General features: G+C 27.7%; 2 protein-coding genes across 2 annotated transcripts; one reads left to right on the top strand and one right to left on the bottom strand.

Moving 5' to 3' along the window:
• Positions 1-3,588: 3,588 nt before the first annotated feature.
• LOC130946983 (uncharacterized) lies at positions 3,589-7,716 on the bottom strand. The gene is made up of 5 exons (XM_057875902.1): positions 7,453-7,716; positions 5,255-5,793; positions 4,496-4,688; positions 4,332-4,396; positions 3,589-4,247 (listed from the first exon to the last, which is right to left on the bottom strand). Exons 1-5 carry the CDS (start codon positions 7,579-7,581, stop codon positions 3,680-3,682), a joined length of 1,494 nt encoding a protein of 497 aa, XP_057731885.1. The 5' UTR covers positions 7,582-7,716; the 3' UTR covers positions 3,589-3,679.
• A 10,047-nt stretch (positions 7,717-17,763) lies between these two features.
• LOC130946585 (uncharacterized) lies at positions 17,764-19,163 on the top strand. Its single transcript, XM_057875378.1, has 2 exons — positions 17,764-18,047; positions 18,886-19,163. Exons 1-2 carry the CDS (start codon positions 17,821-17,823, stop codon positions 18,974-18,976), a joined length of 318 nt encoding a protein of 105 aa, XP_057731361.1. The 5' UTR covers positions 17,764-17,820; the 3' UTR covers positions 18,977-19,163.
• The last annotated feature ends 277 nt before the right edge of the window (positions 19,164-19,440 follow it).

Genomic DNA, 19,440 nt, shown 5'->3' with positions numbered 1-19,440 from the left:
ACATGTACGTGTGGCTAGAATATTATTCTTTTGAAATAGAAAATTCAGAAAATTAAGGTTGGTAACACGTTTTTAGTGGCGACAATTTGACAAGTCATTGTTATCCTGACTCTTGTTGCATCGATTGTTATTAAAATATTAGAATAAAGGACATTTTTGTTTCTGACTTTTTTTTTCGGATATTTTTGTTCTCAAGAAATGAAAAATACATTTAAGTACTTCACCCCCAAAAAATGTGGACATTTCAATCTTTCCGTCGAATTCAGGCATTTGGACGGAAAGAAAAAGTTTGACCTGGTAGAGGTGACGCTGACTTGGCCGTTACGGAGACCACGTGGCAGGGAGCATTTCGAAACAGGACATATAAGTCTCTGAAGACAAAAACGACGCCGTTTTGTAACCTCCCCCAATCTTTCAAATTTCTCTGTCCTTTTCTTCTTCCTTCATCCTTTTTCCCTTCCATTCTTCTTCCTCGGCCCCTGTCTCCATCACCGCCGCACAGCTGCGCCTACGTCAGCCACGATCAACGCTTGCGACCTCCTCCTTCCTCTCTTTTGAGTGATCCTCAATCTCATACCCATTAATGGATGCTTCCTAATCAGGACAACCTTTCCGGATAATGGATCTTCGATGCTACAAACATCAAAATAATCAGGGTAATCGGCCAAAAGAGTCTTTACATAATCATGAGGAAGATCCAGATCCCATTTTAGCTTCTCAATTACATAAAGTGACAATTTTCCCATACCAACAAGCATCAAAAGCCTTGCAATCCTATGAACAATGTCTACACGGTTAATGAGACATTTGTGGATATCCATTTCTTCTTTGTGTAGACATAAAGCATGAGGTGTGAGTTTAACATGTGGAGGAAAGCCACGATCTAGTTGGAATTGCATGAAAATACAATGATACTTGTCTATAAATTTGGTGGTTGTCATGGAAAGGTTGAGGGGTTCTTTCAATAAAGAAGCATTGTATAAGGAGAGGGATTTGGAAGTAGATGAAACTATTTCATTCTTGAAGGAAATGGCCTGTTTAAAATCTTTCTTTTTAAGGATTGCATTCAACTATGTTGACCAAAGGACAAAACATCCGACACAAACTTTTGTGCCATTCAACTATGTTCTATTTTAATAGAATGCTACAGCATTGCCTAATCCACTGGAATAAGACTTAATTGTTTTTGTCAACTGTGTTCAATTAAACCCTAATCTACTCAAATTTGTGTAAACATAACCTACGGAAGAATTCTCAAATTATAGGAAAATTGCAGCAGGTGAAGGGAGTGGACCAAGTTAAGCTGTAAGGATCATATGTGTAGTTGAAATATTTAGTATGACAGTTAGCAACATCACAACATCCCCTTCCCAATGCAGCAAACAAAACTTTTCTGAAATTCGACAGCATCTCAGTAGTACATAGTACATTTCACAAAGTCAAACAAATAATGAATTCAACAGTCAATTACAGGTAGAGAGTGTAGATCAAATAATCAAGTCTCACTGAATCAAAATTGAAGTTCAATATGCATTAAGAACTCAGCATCACTAAGCAAGAACAAAAACAAGTAACATGAACCATAATCAAGCATAGTGAAAATCAAGTAGCACAATCAACATAAGTATAGCACAATGGCTTGAAATACAACACAGAGAACAAAAGCACCAGATTCAAGCAGCAATTCTCATCAAGTTCAACAATTATATCAAAAGTAAATTACATGAAACCTAACAAAAGTGCATCATTGAATCAATGGAATTAGCTCATTTTAAAATAGAGATGTAGCATCAGACAGCAAAATGAGCACATAAGAGTTCATTGTTAACCAAAACAGGCAATGAGAATTTACACAGAACATCAGTCTCAACAATTTCCATTAACCAACCCTAATCCTAACAACTCAAGAACAATTGAACAAACTAAATATAATGAACTACAAACAGTGATTGCACAGACAACAGCATTAAGCAAGCAAGACTTAATCCACTATTCACACTAGATTCTCTAACAACCTAATGTAACTAACTAATCTAACCAAATTGAAATTAACTAAACAAAACTAACTAAACAATATTAATTAACTAATTGCAATAACAGAGTGAATTAAACAGAGAGAAAGAAGACCTGGGAAGCACAGGGGTGGTAATGAGAGAGAGAGAAAATGATGGTTGGGCCCTAGTAGCGACGGTGGTGCGCTGGTAGAGAGGCGGCGGCGCGGCGGCAGTGGATCGCCGAGAAGGTTGTCGCGGACGAACGGTGGGTGGAAGGAGGGTGAGAAGAGAGAGAAACTAATGGGAGTAAGGGAATAAAAAAGGGAAGAAGACGCAAAAAGAGAGGAAGGAGGAGGTCGCCAGCGTTGATGGTAGCTGACGGAGGCGCCGCTGTGCGACGGTGATGGAGGCAGGGGCCAAGGAAGAAGAATGGAAGGGAAAAAGGACGAAGGAGGAAGAAAAGGCAGAGAAATTCGAAACAGGATTGGGGGAGGTTACAAAAACGACGTCGTTTTCGTCTCCAAGGACTTATATGTCCTGTTACGAAATGCTCCATGCCACCTGGCCTCCGTTACAGCCACCTCAGCGCCACCTCTGCCAACTCATCATTTTCCGTCCAGTGTAAACAGCTGAATTCAATAGAAGGACATAAATGTCCACATTTTTCAGGGGTCATGGATTTGAATGTATTTTTCATTCCTTGAGGACGAAAATGTCCGCGAAAAAAAAAGGTCAAGGACGAAAATGTCCTTTACTCAAAATATTATAAACTTTGAAATCAAGCCATGTACAGTAGTGTTAAGGGAGAGTATATTTTGTAATTTATAAATATTAATTAGTTTTTATTAATATTTTTAATAATGTAAAATTATATTTAATGATATAAAATTACACTCTTTTTCTATTAATTAAATACCGACTAAATTTTAATAAAAATATTAGTTTTTTAAATTTTTTTTTATACTGGAGCCTCTGAATCTTGCTCTTTTAATTACTCTTTTAATGTGGGGATAACACTTGACACGTTAACATCTAATGCTAATAAGTAATAACTAAGTCCAAACATTTGCTGAAGCAATAACAGTAGCATGGGAATATTAGTGGAAATTAAATAGTAAAAACTCAGTGCAGTTAATTTCATAAAAAGTTGATAGTTGAGAGTCGTTAAATGATAATTTAGTCAAACTTATCAAATCATTTAACAATTATCAACTTCACATGAAGTTAACTGAGTTTCCACCAAATTAAATTGCATTGTTAGGGCTGGTTTTTGTTTACTACTACAATAATCGATTTCAGAAAAGAAAAATTTGCAATGATATCTGATCATCAACTCATCATGTTATATCCCCTAGAATTGGTTTTGCAAAACTCACACCTAGCTAACTGTGTTATATTTTGATTAATTAATTGTTACACTCTTAACATAATGAAAATAGAAATTTTACAATTTCTGATGATCTGTTTCAAAGTTAAGTAAATGAACCATTTTTTAAAAAAAAAAACTTTCTGATGATCTCTTTGTTTGGGCTTTAAAACTGTTTTAGCAAACTAGAATTCTTTGAAATGCTTAATTCGTTAGACTAGAAGTAACTATTAGTAACAAAACATGCATGAATTGAAGGGAAACTCCTTTGAATTTTTAGAAAAAGGGTATAGTATAATAATGCATAACATGATCCAATTCATTGCTTCTTAGCAGCATCACTAAGAGACCTTAACCTGACTTTGTCAATTAAATTATCCTTTTGATGAAGTAAATGTTGAAGAGCTTGAGGTTCATAAGGAGGAGGCATGGAACATGGAAGTGTGGAACTTGGTGACTTAACAAGGGATTCATACATGTATCTCTTTCTTGGTCCATTGCGCAAAGAACATGCCATTCTCTCAGGACACATCTCTTTAGCTCTTTCAGGTATTTTGGGTTTGAACCTTTGGAGCTTAGCATATTCTTTTAGTAGATGCAACATGTAATCATACACATACTTCATTTTGAGATTGTCAATGATGTAATTTGATCCTCCTTTTCCAATCTGCTGTGCCTTATCTTGGTGAGAATTGCCCCAGTCGACGGCAAATTTGATGTCCTCACACATGTTGGTGGTGCTGATAGGCCAATAATGCTGCAGAGGTACCATGTTTCTTGTAAAGAAGTCAAAGTATTGAGGCTCTATGAACATTGTCATTGAGTCACATGCTATTATGTATTTCTCGCTCACGGACCATGTAGCACCTTCTGCATATATTTTGTACCTTTAATTTGTAATAACATCAATTAATTTAGTCACTAATATATTTACAATCTACATTTCTCTAAATTTAACAAGTTTTATCTACCTGTAAGTACATTGATCTCCCAGTTTTGTGTCCTGAAAATTTTTCTCTCTCTCATCAAGCCATTGCTGAAAAACAAAAATCAAAATTGATTATTGTGTCTTGAAACAATGCAATTAATTATTTGAACACATAGAGTTAACAAGGTTTAAAAGTTATCTACTTACCACACTATATATTCTGGCATTCCAATCATTTTTATCTGTGACATTGCACTTACAAAGGTTTTTTCTAAGAAGAGAGACAGTGGGGTTGCCCTTCCAAAAAGCATAGGGTACCCTATCCTTCCATTTCACCCTTTTGTTTCCTTCTTCTATACTTTGCAGTGTTGATTCCCATGGACTTATGTGGAGTTCAGCCCTATTGAAAAAAATGTAATTTTTGTTTCATGTTTTATCATCCTAATCAAATAAATGAAATGAAATAATTCATCAAGTGAAACAATAAAAACAGAGAAATGAAAATAAAATATTTACTTTTAGGACAACATATTTTCAAGAGGAATGATTAAATTTAGAATAAATTACCATTTGTATCCATGAAAGACAAATGTATCCATGTAAGAATAAAACGACAATTGTACTCACGGAAGATAGTTTCTGTGTGCCAAGAATACTCTAACAGACCAATTGTGTTACTAACGTCCGGGTACTCTTGGCACACAGAAGTCATCTTTCGTAGTTATAATTGTCGTTTTATTCTTATATGGGTACATTTGTCGGCATCTGTATCTTTTATAAATACAAATAGTAATTTATTCTTAAATTTACGAGGACTTAAATGTTTGTGAATTAAAAGTGAAGGACTTATTTGTTCTTTTTTTCTATTTTTAATAATTAAAAAATAATGTTTATATGCAGAGAGATGTATTTGTATACAACAGAAATAAGTAATAAGAACTAATTAAGGGAATATAGAAGCTTTACCAACCCCAGAAGGTCCAATCAGGGAAGACAATGTCAAATGAATCATTATTTCCACAATAGTGAAAAATAGGAGGAGGTGAAACATTAGCAAGTGGTCCACCTGCAAGATATAGACCCTTATCCACCACAGTCTTATCTCCACATTGAAACATGAGCTCCAAATCAGGTACTTCCCCAGGATACAACCTTAGAAGTTGTAGGATTCCCCATATTGTAAAAACATCCCTGGTTTGAAACGATTTCTTGTATTTTTCAATGTATGCTTTTCCATTCACAATCACAAGCCTAAAGTGTGACACGTTTTGTCCCCTGTCAACCATGTCTCTTGTGATCCCTGTTTTCTGCCATGGCTTCAGATCTTCATGGATCCATCTGAAGTATTCTGGGCATGATCTTGATGTTCTATCATTCGGTTCAAATTTATCTGGGTAGTTAGAATTGCATATGCTTGAGCTTTCATTGCTGCAATGCAATGGCGGTTCGGGTTTCCCATTGAAGATTGTAATTGTCTTCAGGATAGTAGAGCTTGTAAATTTGCTCTGAGAAAAAAAAAAAAGAAAAAGAAGATAGTGTTAAAAAATCCATTCAATTTTTTTTATAACTTTAAACATTATAAATCAAATTAGTTAATGGTAAATATTGTAGAAACATGTATTAAATATATGAATTTTAGTCCACAAAAAATTATAGATTGATAATATACAGTGACATTTATGGAATAATATAAACTTGAGAATATAAATAGAGACAAGGACATAAGGCCAACAAAATAAAACTTAAAAACACGTATCTAAATTTGAATTTCTTCTGATTTTATTGATTTAAGTCACATCAATTATATGATCACATAAGTACAAATAAAAATAATTTAAATATAAGGTGTATACTAATAACTATTATCCAAATTTATTTATCCTATAAACTTCTACTAAAACAATATAAGTAGATATATAAATAATAAAAAATATTGTGTATATATTTAAACATTAATTATATAATATTTAATTTATTTTAATATATATTTTATATTTAGAGTAGATAATATCATAATTGATAAATTATCAATCTCGAGATATAAATTTGTAAAGTTGAAGGGATGAATATTATTATTGATCGATTATCATGGACGCACATTTGCACATAATGGTCCCACAACAAACATAAATAAATAATTAAAATTAAAGAAAAATAGTGTAGTTTACTTCAATAACACATCATTCTTCAATTTTCATGCACAAATGGTAGGTACAAGGGATCCATGTATGTTATTATAATCTTTGTTTTTCTCTTTGGTCAATCTATCTATATATATGTTACTAGAATCAAACACACACGCACAACGTGAGCTTGGATATTGAATTGTCAAAGGGACGGCCAAGATAGAAACAAAAAAGAAAAACTTAGAAAGAAATCATATGTATGTATAAAGGAAAAGAATATAATTAATTAATATGGCATTGTATTTTTTTATTACAATGCATACAAATCCCATTACCATATGTATGTATAGGATAATTATCATCATCATCATCTTATTATTATTATTATTATTATTATTATTATTATTATTAATTTAAGTAGTCATGATGCACTAAATCATACAAGTTTTTGGAAAGTAATATCCACAAGATTTTTCTTTTAATTCTTTCTTAATTAAGTAATTAACTACCACCGTACCATGATCGTGAACTATACAATCTTCCATTATTAGTATTTTATTTATCACATTTTTCTCCTTAATAAAGATGAAAAAATAACTCCACTTTTTTCGTTCTTTTACCAACTTTCTTTTTATTTTTCCTTTTAATATGCCTGCTTTTATTTCACTATCTGATCTCCTTTAAAAAAAAAAAAAACCTTGAACCCAGAGAAACATGTTTTTTGGATAATTAATTGTAGGAGCATTAGAGATTTAAAGCAAAAACTATCAAAAACACTAACTTGGAGAAGACTCAAAAACGTGGAATTAATTGGAGGAATAGAGTTGACCTTGGAAGAGGAGAGAAAACTGCTGCTATCATTATATATATGAAGTTCCCGTTCTTATAATAATCTAGTATACCTAATAACTATGTAAATAATATAATTTGAATTTCTGTGTTTTGCATGCCTTTCAAAACTTGCAAACGAAGAAGCATGTGTATAGAATTATATCCTTAATAAAATTTGAAAAAAAGAAAAGGATAATGGAGACTTACAAGGTCAGTTTCCAGAAAATAGTGGCTTGTAAGGAAGAGAAAGAGGAAAGCAAAAAGGAAGAGCCATCTTGTCATGATGGGAAGAAATGAGTGAGAGCAGCCATTACTATTATGAGCCTTGTCCACCATGAATAATGAATTTGGGATGAGAGGTAAGGCATGAACTTCTACAAAGCTAAGAAAGAAGGTTTTGTTGACTATAAATAATTAAAACTATGGATGGCGTGTATCTGCCAAATTTCCAATTGCATCATGCAACTCTTCTACTCTTTATTGGCCCTCCAAATATCATTATATACTCACAATTTTCAATTTCACACTAAATATAGAATCTCTTTCATTTATTATAATAATAACCTTAATTATATTATTATTATTATTATCTTCTCTGCTTTTTTATTGAAATGTATAATGATATTGATATTGATACAACAATTGTTGGTTTATAGTTGACTACTCGTGACTGCCTTTAATTTGTAAAAGGGATATTTTTTAATTTTAAAGAAAAAGAAGTGGTTCATTTTTAATTTATTTTGTAATGAAAAATAATAAAGAGCTCATCATTTTAGTGTTATCTAGGGTATGCATTATTCATTCTCAACAAAAATTATTAATTTTTTTATATTCTTGAAATAACAAAAATATCCCAAAAATATCTCTCTATATCTCGCCATGATTCTATTTCTTATTAGCAAAAAAAATTAGGATAAATATAAGTAAAGAAGTTACTTTTGTAATCATCAATAGTTTAACTAATAAGTCTTTTTTTTATTCTTTTTATGTCTCTTCTTATATTTTCTTCCTTTTTTTTTAATTAACTACAATTTTTTGTTATTCATCCTTAAAGCTAGTAAACTACCTTGATTAAATTTGGTTGATAAGATGACATAGTCATTGAGCATCATAAAAAAAAGCTAGTTTAGTTATTGGATTGGTTTTAAAAGTAGTGAGCAGGTCTTTTTATGAATTAAATTTAACTAGATTAAATAATAAGATTTGGAATAATGTTTTTTATAATTGATTTTTGTCATATTAGACTAACTTGATTTAAGTTGATTAATAAAAAGACTTGAATGTATAGTATTATTTTTAAAAATATACCTAAAATTCAATTCTATTTAAAATCTGATCTGATCCATACATAATTTGTTAATATAGAATCAATTCAGTTCAAGTTATTACAATCTTACTTGGTTTGGATTAAATTAAACGAGTGATTTGTTTGAATTAATTTATACTTTCTATTACTACTTATATCCCAACTACTTTCTTTGGGAATCATAAGCTTTTCAAAAAAAATATCATATTTGAATAATAGACCGTTGAAAATAATAGATAATAATCAAAACTGATAATTTGAAGCTAATATTAAAAAAAATTCATAAGTGAAAGCAAACGATATTTTTAAAAGCGAAGCTTATTTTTTATATATTCTTTCTAATATTAATTATTTTACTAATTTAATATCAACTATTAGATATTAAATAATAATATAAATAATTATTATTTCATACCTGTTTTTATAATTATTTCCACTAAAATAAAGTAGCTTTTACTCATTTATTCTAGAGTCTAGACACAATAAATAATTATCTTAAATTCACTTTTGAACTAAAGTATCTGAACATAAATTAATTATTACATAATCGATTATTTTAAAAAATAGTACAAATTAAATAAAAAGGTTAAAATAATACATTAAATTTTTAAGCGTTCCAAAGACGCACTCTCTTAAGTAGTAAGTACCCATTGTGGTTGACTTTTTATTATAATAACTAACCCAGTATAGCTTGGATATATAATAAGACTGGGGAGAGTGGTAGACATCAATCCTAAACTTAATTTGATAAAAAAAAATTAAAAAGTATTTGTTTTCTTAAGATTGGAGAGAGTGGGAGACATAATCTTAAACTTAATTTTAAAATGTATTTGTATTTTTTAAAAGTATAAATTTTTATTTAATTTTGTATTTTATAAATTTAAAAAATTATATATTTGTGCTTTTAACTTTTTAAATATATAAATACTTTTAAAAAATATCTAAATTAAAATTTTTTATAAATAATTTGTACTTATAAAAATTAAAAAATTTAATATAACCTCACAAATCAATTAATTTTTAATATGTTTAATATAATATTTTTAAAATTTAAAATATTTTATTAAATATAATTATTGTTGTTTGTGCTTATTTAAAGTTATTTTTAATTTGATTTAATAAATATAGATGTTATAATTTTTAAAATACTATTTTTAAAAATTAAATTTTATAAATTATTTTTAAAAATAAAAATTTCACTAAACTAAATCTTGATCTAATAGTATTCTAACTTGCATGGTTTTGCCTCGTATAATATTAAGTTTGGTAAAATACAATTAGAGACACTTCTAAATTCTAATATTTCATTCCTTTACTTTGTCAACTCCGGCGGACTGCACGCTTCCCCCAAAATTTATACCCCAAAAAACCAAAAATAATATAAAAAAAAAGAATTCCGCTACATATCATTTAATTTTAATAAATATATTAATATAGTAAGTCAATAACGCTAGAAAATGCAATAATGTTATGTGTATCAAAGTGGGGAATTGTTAATCTAAACAGGTTTAATTACTCCGTTGTAATAAAGTCTATATATTAATTAAAACTTTTAATTAAATCCTATTTATTTATTCTGAAAAAGTTGGCAAGTTTTGATTTTATTCCATAGCAATTGCGTGTTTTGACTTTAATCTCGGTATCGTCTTATCTCGTTTGATCATTCATCTCTATCATATGGTAGGTTTTTTTCCATATATAACAAATAACTATGTGCTAGATATATATTGATATTAAAATTATTTATTAATATAAAATATATATCTAAATACAAATAATATATATTAAAATTAAATGGATAACTTAGAAATTTCCAAAGCTTTGCAAACAAAATTTACTATTAGAAATAATAAAAACAAAAGTATTAACTAATATTGATAAAAGTATTAGTCGTTAATAGTTTCGTATATATAATTATATGAATAATGCTAGGGAATCAAAAGGGTATTAGCCAAAAATTAGCCAAATATCTTTAGGTGAATTCAAAATCTCTACGAGTTAATATATATGGATATTTCTTTGGGAAAATTATTGTAAAGGACCGCTAGGAAGATTTAATTATTAAAAAGGACTTTTAATATTAAAATTATTAAAAAGGACTAAATCTTCTTATAATATTTAAGAAGAAGAACCAAATTTTTCTATAAAGAGACAAATATATTTTTAATTATTTTTTATTTATTTTTTATAATTTTCCCTTAAATAATAAAAATTACTAAAATAATAATAAAAAATAAAATTTTAATAACAGTTTTACTAAATATTATTTTCTAAAATTGGTCATCTAAAATTTTAAATTAATAATTATTCTTCAGATACTTACACAATAATACTTATTTCGTGTTATGTATTATAGTAAATTGAGTTTATGAACTGATTCAATTTATCATGTATTTTCTATAATAATAAATTAAATTGGATTGATTAGATTTATTAAAGAATTTAGTGCAGATATAATTTTTCACTTGTTTTAATAAATTGAAATGGCCTAATTTGATTTATTTAGATATTTTATCTTATTAATAATTAAATTTATCTAATTTAATTTATATAGATATATTTAAAACAGATGTGTAATCAAATAATTTTATGTAGGACATCTGTATAATTTTAATCTCTATTTATTAACGTAAATTACCTTTGAATTTATATCATGTTTTATTATTATAATTCAATGGCTAAATTAACATGAATGCTTTTTTTTTCCAAAGATAGAAGACTCGAATCCGCGACCTCTTAATTGAATATGGGGAGACCTCTTAAAAAAAAAATTAACATGAATGCTATACCCCAAAGAAAATATAAAATGCAGGGTCTCTAAAAATTATAATCTTTATGTTGATAAATTTTATTTTTCTTAAAATTTTAATCTTTTTTATTTATTTTTTTAATTTTGTGATCTTTACCCAACAAGAAAAATAAAGCTAAAAATCAGAAAAGTAAAAAAATACATAAATAAATAATAAAAATTACTAAAATTTTAGAAAAAAAATTGTTAATATAAAAATTATAAAAAATAAATAAAAAATAATTAAAGATATATTTGTCTTTTTATAGAAAGATTTGGTTCTTCTTCTTAAATATTATAAAAAGATTTGGTCCTTCTTAATAATTTTAATATCAAAGGTCCTTTTTAATAATTAAATCTTCCTAACGGTCCTTTACAATAATTTTCCCTATTTCTTTTGTGAAGTATCAAAATGTTTTTTTTCATAATAAATGGATTTTTTTTATATATTTTTCGAATTTTTTTGTATTTCTTTAAGAATTTCATAATTTTTTAATTTTATAGATATTTAATTATTTTTGCTAAAATATAATTGAATATTTCTTTTGTTAAGTATTAGGATGCTTTTTTTCATATTAAACGAATATTTTTTTATATTTCTGTAACTGAGATGAAGCGAAAGAGAAGAAAGAGAACATTTAAACAAGGAGCATAAAAGCTCTAAGGTAGCGTTTGGTGGAGAGACAGATACTGAAAGACTGAGATTGAGAGACAGAGACTAAGAGACAGAAACTGAAATAAGTTTTAGTATTCTGTTTGGTGCCAAGTGAGAGACAAAAATTGAAACAAGAATAAAACTCTAATTTAATTTGTACAAAGAATAAAATTAGAATTAATTAATTAAAATAAAAGTATTTTAAGTATAAAATGTTATTAAAGTTTTAGTCTCTGTTTTTAAAAATATCAGTCCCCTGTGTCCTTATATTTTGGAGGCACTGAAATACTGAAATTTTGAAGACACAGACAGAAATTTTAGTACTAGTCTCTCATTTTGTATAGAATAATAGGCTTCTATTTTCTGAAACTAGTTCCATATATCTTGTATGGAATAATAGGCTTCTATTTTCTGATGCAGTAATGCTATTTTCTTCGGAAAAGCAAAAAAAAAAAAAAAAAGAAACAAAGGAAAAAACATTAAAAAATAATGAAAATTAACCCAAAAAAAAACAAGAATAACAAATGGGAGGTGGACTTGGTGTTGTAGGCAGAGAGTATAGAAATCGCCGGCACTTCCAACAGTATTGGTGAGAGAGATGTCTGTGTGTGTGATTGTTGGAGGTGGATAGGTTAATGTGAGAGAGAAGATGAAGGTTTTTATAGGTTTTAATTAGGTTTACTTAATCAATTTTAAATTTTTTAAATATTGAATTTAAAAAATTTTAAATTAATAATTAATATAAATTAATGTGATTTTATTTAGTTTTTGGCTGATAACCTCTTGGTTACATATACTTTTCCTAATTAATTATATACACATACATACATGCATGTAGCTTTGTAAGTAAATTAAACCATATAGCTTTTTTGTTTTATGGATATCATGCTTAGCTTCTCCTTTAATTTATTTATGTTCGTATAAGAAAGTATATGAAGACCACTTCTTACTTCTTAAGAATATAATTACAAATGACAACTAAATATAAGGGAGATATATAGAAGGAAATTGAAGTAAAAGATTAAGCTACAAAAAAAAAAAAAGCATATCATCATCAAAATATCAAACTATATATATGCACAAAATTTTATTAACATGAAGATAATTAGGAAAATAATTGAGAGAAATAACAAATAAATAAAACTTACAAAGTCAATCCAATAATGGATGATGAAAGTGGAGCTTGCAGCAAGAACAAATAGGAAGAAGATGGACAAAAAACTTGATCTTGAACCCAATCTTTTCGCTTTGCTAAATGATCCTTGACGATTATAAGTTGCCATGGACATATGGCTATACACTTGTGTGTGTTGATTATTGTTAAGCTCACACATTTATATGTTCTAACTACATACCCCAAGATTTGGATCTTGATGTTGTTTTATTTAATATAATCAAGGTTCAAAGTTTTCTTCCAATATAATAATAAATAGATCATCAGATAGCCAGATAGGTCTGAAAGTTGACACAGAAGGAATATACATCAATTTAATAACATTTTATAAAACTTTAAAGTTGATTTTATACATACAGGACTGTAATATTTTATTTTCTGTATGTATATTATAGTTTTAAAATGCAAACAAGCTAAGACTATAAATTTATATATTTAATTTGTTGATGTATAAATAATGTTCTTAAATTTGATAAATTCTCGTTTGATTATTATTAGGATAATATATAATATGATTCAATTGATAAAATTAATCGCAGATAAGAAGTTTTTGATTAAGTAAGTCAACAAGAGTTACACATTGTACTGTGTAAATAGATCTCTCTTGTGTATATAGTAATAGAGTTTGTCACTTTGTTAGGTAGATAATGGTTTTTATGAACAATGTGAATATAAACTCTAAAATTGATCCAATAAGGGAAAGTACATTACACCCTTAAATTATCTACTTAAATTATATATTATTCACATTGTTTAGTATTTTATTGTACAATAATAATAATAATCAAAACCTTTATATAGCGTTAAGTTCCCAAAAGAAACCAATCGAATTAGTTAATATGTTCCTCACCTCATGAAATAACTTTTACGTTTGAGTTAGGTCATTTAATATTGTAAATTTGTAATATTGTAATATAGTATTAGAGTTTATCTAATTTAATATGGTTGAGTTATTTATTTATAAATTTTTATGCTGTGGATTATTATTTTTAATCGTAAAAGAAGCGTATTACAAGTCTCACATTTTTAACGATAATGTCTTTAGAAAATTTATAAATATAAAATATTTTTTATTTTATGAACTAAGTTTTGAAATTAAGTTAGACCCGATATTCTTAATTTTAATAGTTTGTAGTAGAATGAAGGTGCTAAATAGTAGTGATATACACGAGACCATATATTATCATTGCCAACAATTTGAAAAAAAAAAAAAAAGAAGAAAAGGTTTTCAGGTTGAGATGTTTTATAATCATGGGAAAATGGTGGTGTTTTGGTTTTGTTTACAGAAAGTAAAAAATGACTAATTTAGTGCGGATTTAAATTTCATTTAAATATTTATCGTTAATTAATATATAAGTTTCTATATGCATAATGTGAGGTTTTTTTTTAATGACAAAAAAATGCCTTTTCCTTCAATTTCACTATTATCGTTTGTTAACGTTAGATTTAAAATAATTAAAATAAAGAAACAAAAACTAAAATAACACGTTTATATATATGAACTAAAATATGTTTTACACAAAAGAAGCAGGTATATATGCATGTTTGGTGCTTCGCGGTCACACCTCCACACATATGGACTTTGATTTGGAGGATTACTAATGTATATAATAATATAATTGATTAGGCACTTTAGTTAAGTATAATCAAAGTTAAAGCCACACAAAATTTAATTAGATGTATGTGATCCGGTTTAGTGCAATGAAATAAGGTATCCTACAAACTCATCATTTCTGTTTTTGTGTATTTTTTATATTTCTTCACTAACATTATACTATAATCTAGCCTAAATGCCCAATAATTTAGGTAGGTCTTAGACTAAGAAGTATACTAGTTAAGACGTGTGTTTAAGCTTCCTCGCCCAAGTTGACCATAAAAAAAAAAAAGCTTCCTCACCCAAGTACTTACATATAATCAGTTTCGTAATATTAGAGAGGTAAACAAAAAAAATCGCTCCGGATAAAAATATTTAAAATGTATTTTTTAAAGATATTTTTTAATAATTAAAATTTATTATATATAATCGATTAAATTGTGTTTTTTTTTTTGTCAAAATTAAATTAGACATATTGATTTGGCTCAAAAATCGATAAATCAAACCTTAAATCGATCTTAATTAATATTTTTTTTTATAGAAAATGACTACAATAATCATATTATAGAAAATTATTAAAATATTTTTATTTTATATATATATATATATATATATAAATTTTAAAAATCCTAAATCTTAACTCTATGACGATAGAGAGAAAAGAGAAGGATTAAGATTTAGAGTTCTCAAAATTTATATATAATAATAATAATAATAATAATAATAATAATAATAATAATAATAATAATATTTTAGTTATTTTTTATAATTGGAATATTGTAGTTATTTTTTATAAAAAAATATTACTTTAGTTCAAGGTATAATTTACCGATTTTTTTGCTAAATCGGTTTATCTAATCTAATTTTGATAAAAATAACATAGTTTAATTAATTATATGTATTCAATTTTAATCACTAAGACTGCGTTTGTTTTCAGAGACAGGACACTGAGACAGGAATACGGAGACACAAAATCATATTTGATAGATGAAACATGGACAGAGATATTGTGTTCAGAGACATTGAATTAATGTATTTTGTGTTTATCCCAATAGGAATGACACAGAGACACTAATAAGGGACACAACTTATTTTTTCTTTTTTCTTTTATTATTTTTGTCAATTTTTTATAATTATATTTTTTATTATTATATTTTTCTTCTCAAATTGTTTGAATGAAAAAAATAGAATAAATTGGATTTTCATAATTTGTTTTAGTTTATTACCAAACAGAATACAAGAATACAAAAATTTGTGTCTCTATCATTTGTGTCTTGTTTTCAATATCTTGTCTTGTCATATTCTAAAAACAAATCCAATCTAAAAAACATCTTTAAAAATAGACGTTTTAGACGTCTTTATTTAAATAATTCTCCAAAAAAGTCAAAATTTATCTTATTTAATATTCATTAATTACTACAATAATTAATAAAAATTAAATAAAATAAATTATATAACTAATTTTGGCTAAATTTTTGTTGTTACCAATCATTTCTGTTATCCGTTATTAAAGTAGCTCTCATATTGATAGAATTGAATTCGAATCCTAATAATTTTCAAGCGTACGTGCTATTTGCCAACTTTATTTGGTAAAAAATCATACAGGTGATCTCATAATATCTTATTGATTTTGTTATTTTTTTTTTTAATGAAGAACACAAAATTTGACCATGCATATGCAAGATTATTTTCGCATCTCCCTTTACTTAGGATTTAAGCATGTACTCGATCAACTTGATATTATTTTATTGAGGGTTGATCTTTAAATTCCTAATTAAGCGGCAGGGTATGTAATTAAAACCTAGATTAGGCAACATGAGAATTCTTGATAATGAGCTGTTTTCTTTAGTCTTTACGTAAAGCAATCCTAGCATGTATGACAAATTAAAGAGGAACAGCCTCTGAAATAAATTTTTCATTTGTTTCTTAAGAGTTGAGACGAAAGTGGAAAAAATGCATTCAAGAACATGGGAAACACGTTAATCCTTAGTATTCTGCATACTCATATAGTGATAAACTAATAATATGAATACTATGCATGTATTTTATGATTAAAGTCAAGTGATCATTTTGATATAGAAAGATTTTAATCCGACAGAATAGTTTTTGAATTAAAAAAATCATTTATAAATTTTTTTTATATTGTATTATTAGATATGAAATTTCCCATGATAAATTAAATTATGTGTTAAATACTGTTATGATCATTTACAAAATGTGATTGATATTTTGTATTTTTATAATTAAAATAATATATTTTACAAAATGTGACGTTTTGTGTTTTAATAATTAAAAAAATATTTTTATTACAAAATTGACGTTTTGTTTTTTATAATTAATTTTTTATTATAAAATATCAGTGATATTTTATTCTTTTATAAATTGTGTATAAAATATTAAAATGATCAAATATTTTTGTATTTCACGCTAAAATTATTTATATATAAAAATTTTAGCCCCATAGCCTCTCATAAATCACAAAATTTTGTCAAATTTTACAATTTTATTATAAAGTTTCAATGTGAAGGTATAATTTAGTATTGAATTATTATCACATAATTAAATAATTTGACTCTAGACAGTGTAAATGTTAATTTTTTTTTTTTGTCATGAAATGTTAAATTTAATAAATCATAATAAATATTTTTTTAATTATGTTACGTGTACACTAAAATCAACTACCAAAGTTCATCATCAATATAAAATACATGCTAAAATATAAATACACATTAAAAATAAATTAAATCACACATATATTTATACACAAAATATATTTGTAGTTGATTTTAGTGTACAAATAGTATTTTTTATTTTTTTAGCCGTGATAATATATAAATAAAATATTCCAAAGTAGGTTTTTGACTTATTTGAAGGACATGATTTTTGTGGTTTGGACAGTAAATGAAATAAATCTACTGATAGTAGGCCAGTTGACCGGCCCACTCTTGTAAATTAAACTTTTTTGGGGGACCAAACTGAAATTAACGCATAGTTATTCTTATTCAGTTATTCCATCAACCACCCGCTTTTCCCACCGTACTCTTTTATACTCTCTCTCATGGCTGGTACCAGCGGTGGTGGTTTGAAGCTGTTGGTAGGGTCGGCCATCAGGCAAAGAGTCATGGAAGCCCGGGCCCGGATCTTCGGCCACCAGCTAAACCCAATGGGCCAGAAATCGGCCCACAAGATCCTCCGTCAGAAGCTCTTCGGTGAGAAGGTAGCGCAATGGTACCCTTACGACATAAAAAAGGACGACGCTCTCGTCATGGCTCGTCAAGAGCAGGAGTAAGCACCTTCTCTCTCTCCAATTCACTATCAATCACACTTTGCTCTGTGCGTTATAGCTCAATTTTCATAGTGCCCGCTATGTGTTTGTGATTTTGTCTCTGTGAAAGTTTTCTTTGTATTTTTCGTTTTTGGGGTTTGATGCTGATTTTTCAGCGTGTGAAAATTAATGGGGTGTTCTTATTTTTATTAATGAAATGAATTGTGTTATAAAAGTTAATTTTTTTTATACTCTTTAGTCGAAGTTGCTACTTAACATCCATGTATCTCTATATATCAGTGTCAATATTAGATGGATCAACCATTTTTGTACCTTGTTTTATTCATTTGAGGTTATTTAAGTATGGTGAATGAGCTCTATTAATTTTGGATGTTGAGTGCAATAGTGATGGACAACTATTTCTGCATAATATTTATACTGCCTCAGCTGCTTAACATTCAAAACGAAAATTGATAATGTGAATAAATGAATAAAATTTAATGTCACCATTTGAATGTTTGAGATTTTAATCCCTCAAAGAAAAAATGTTATCTTTTCAATTTTGTCACATTTTTCATATATTTGTGCTATTCCTATTATAGTATATAGCCTGAGCTTCATGACACACTTTAGTTTAATCTAGCGAGGTTTAGGGGCTTCCCCTTTGAAGTTGGCTTTGTTGGTTTGCACCAGGTGCACTGTTGTGATGCAAATTTATGAATGTCTAGTAATTTAATGACTATATCAATGACATTGATTCAAAGATGTACCATAAAGTGGTAGTGCTAGATAAAAAAGAACAAATTAATTTGCACTCACTCTAGCAATTTAATGACTTGGTTATCTTGTTCTTTGTAGGCGCTTATCGAAACTTGAAATGTTGAAGCGGCGCGGCAAAGGACCACCCAAGAAGGGCCAAGGCAGGCGTGCTGCCAAACGCAACAAATAAACTGCACTTTACTTATTAGTGATTACTGTTTCAGTGTTTTGAGTTAAGAGACACCTACTTTTTTGTGTCTAAACTTTAGATTTGATTTCTTAAAATTATAGAACTTATCTTTTTGTACTCAATGTAAATCGTTAGAAAGTGGAAGCCATTAAGCCTAATAATTTGGTTTATTGCATATTTGTTCTTTTTGTGCTAATTAACGATCCACATTTTGATTCAGCTTATCTATCTTGGATGTTGGAACCTGGAATGCAATAGTGCTAAAAGCTACCCTTATGTTGAATCACATAATTTATAAACTAGAATTCGCACTAAATTTATAGTTCAAAGACCAAGTGATATAAACAATTAAACAAACATAAATAAAATAGTTTAAACTCACACAACTCTTTCCAATCCATGATGCATTAAGGCTGGTCCAAATTTGCTTATGACAGAAAGGATAGAGTTGTGTAAAAATTTGA

Source organism: Arachis stenosperma, chromosome 8 (assembly GCF_014773155.1).
Source record: "Arachis stenosperma cultivar V10309 chromosome 8, arast.V10309.gnm1.PFL2, whole genome shotgun sequence".
Classification (NCBI taxonomy): Eukaryota; Viridiplantae; Streptophyta; class Magnoliopsida; order Fabales; family Fabaceae; genus Arachis; species Arachis stenosperma.
The sequence above is the reverse complement of the archived record's forward strand: the minus strand, read 5'-3'. Positions and strand labels throughout refer to the sequence as shown.

Bases quoted from the DNA above. Each gene is read 5' to 3' on its own strand.
- LOC130946983 (XM_057875902.1), bottom strand. From the start codon at position 7,581: ATGGTGGACAAGGCTCATAATAGTAATGGCTGCTCTCACTCATTTCTT. The intron at 5,794-7,452 runs GTAAGTCTCCAT...TTTTTTTCTCAG, and splicing joins ATTTTCTGGAAACTGACCTT to AGCAAATTTACAAGCTCTAC. The intron at 4,689-5,254 runs GTAAAGCTTCTA...TTTTTTCAATAG, and splicing joins GATTGGACCTTCTGGGGTTG to GGCTGAACTCCACATAAGTC.
- LOC130946585 (XM_057875378.1), top strand. From the start codon at position 17,821: ATGGCTGGTACCAGCGGTGGTGGTTTGAAGCTGTTGGTAGGGTCGGCC. The intron at 18,048-18,885 runs GTAAGCACCTTC...TGTTCTTTGTAG, and splicing joins ATGGCTCGTCAAGAGCAGGA to GCGCTTATCGAAACTTGAAA.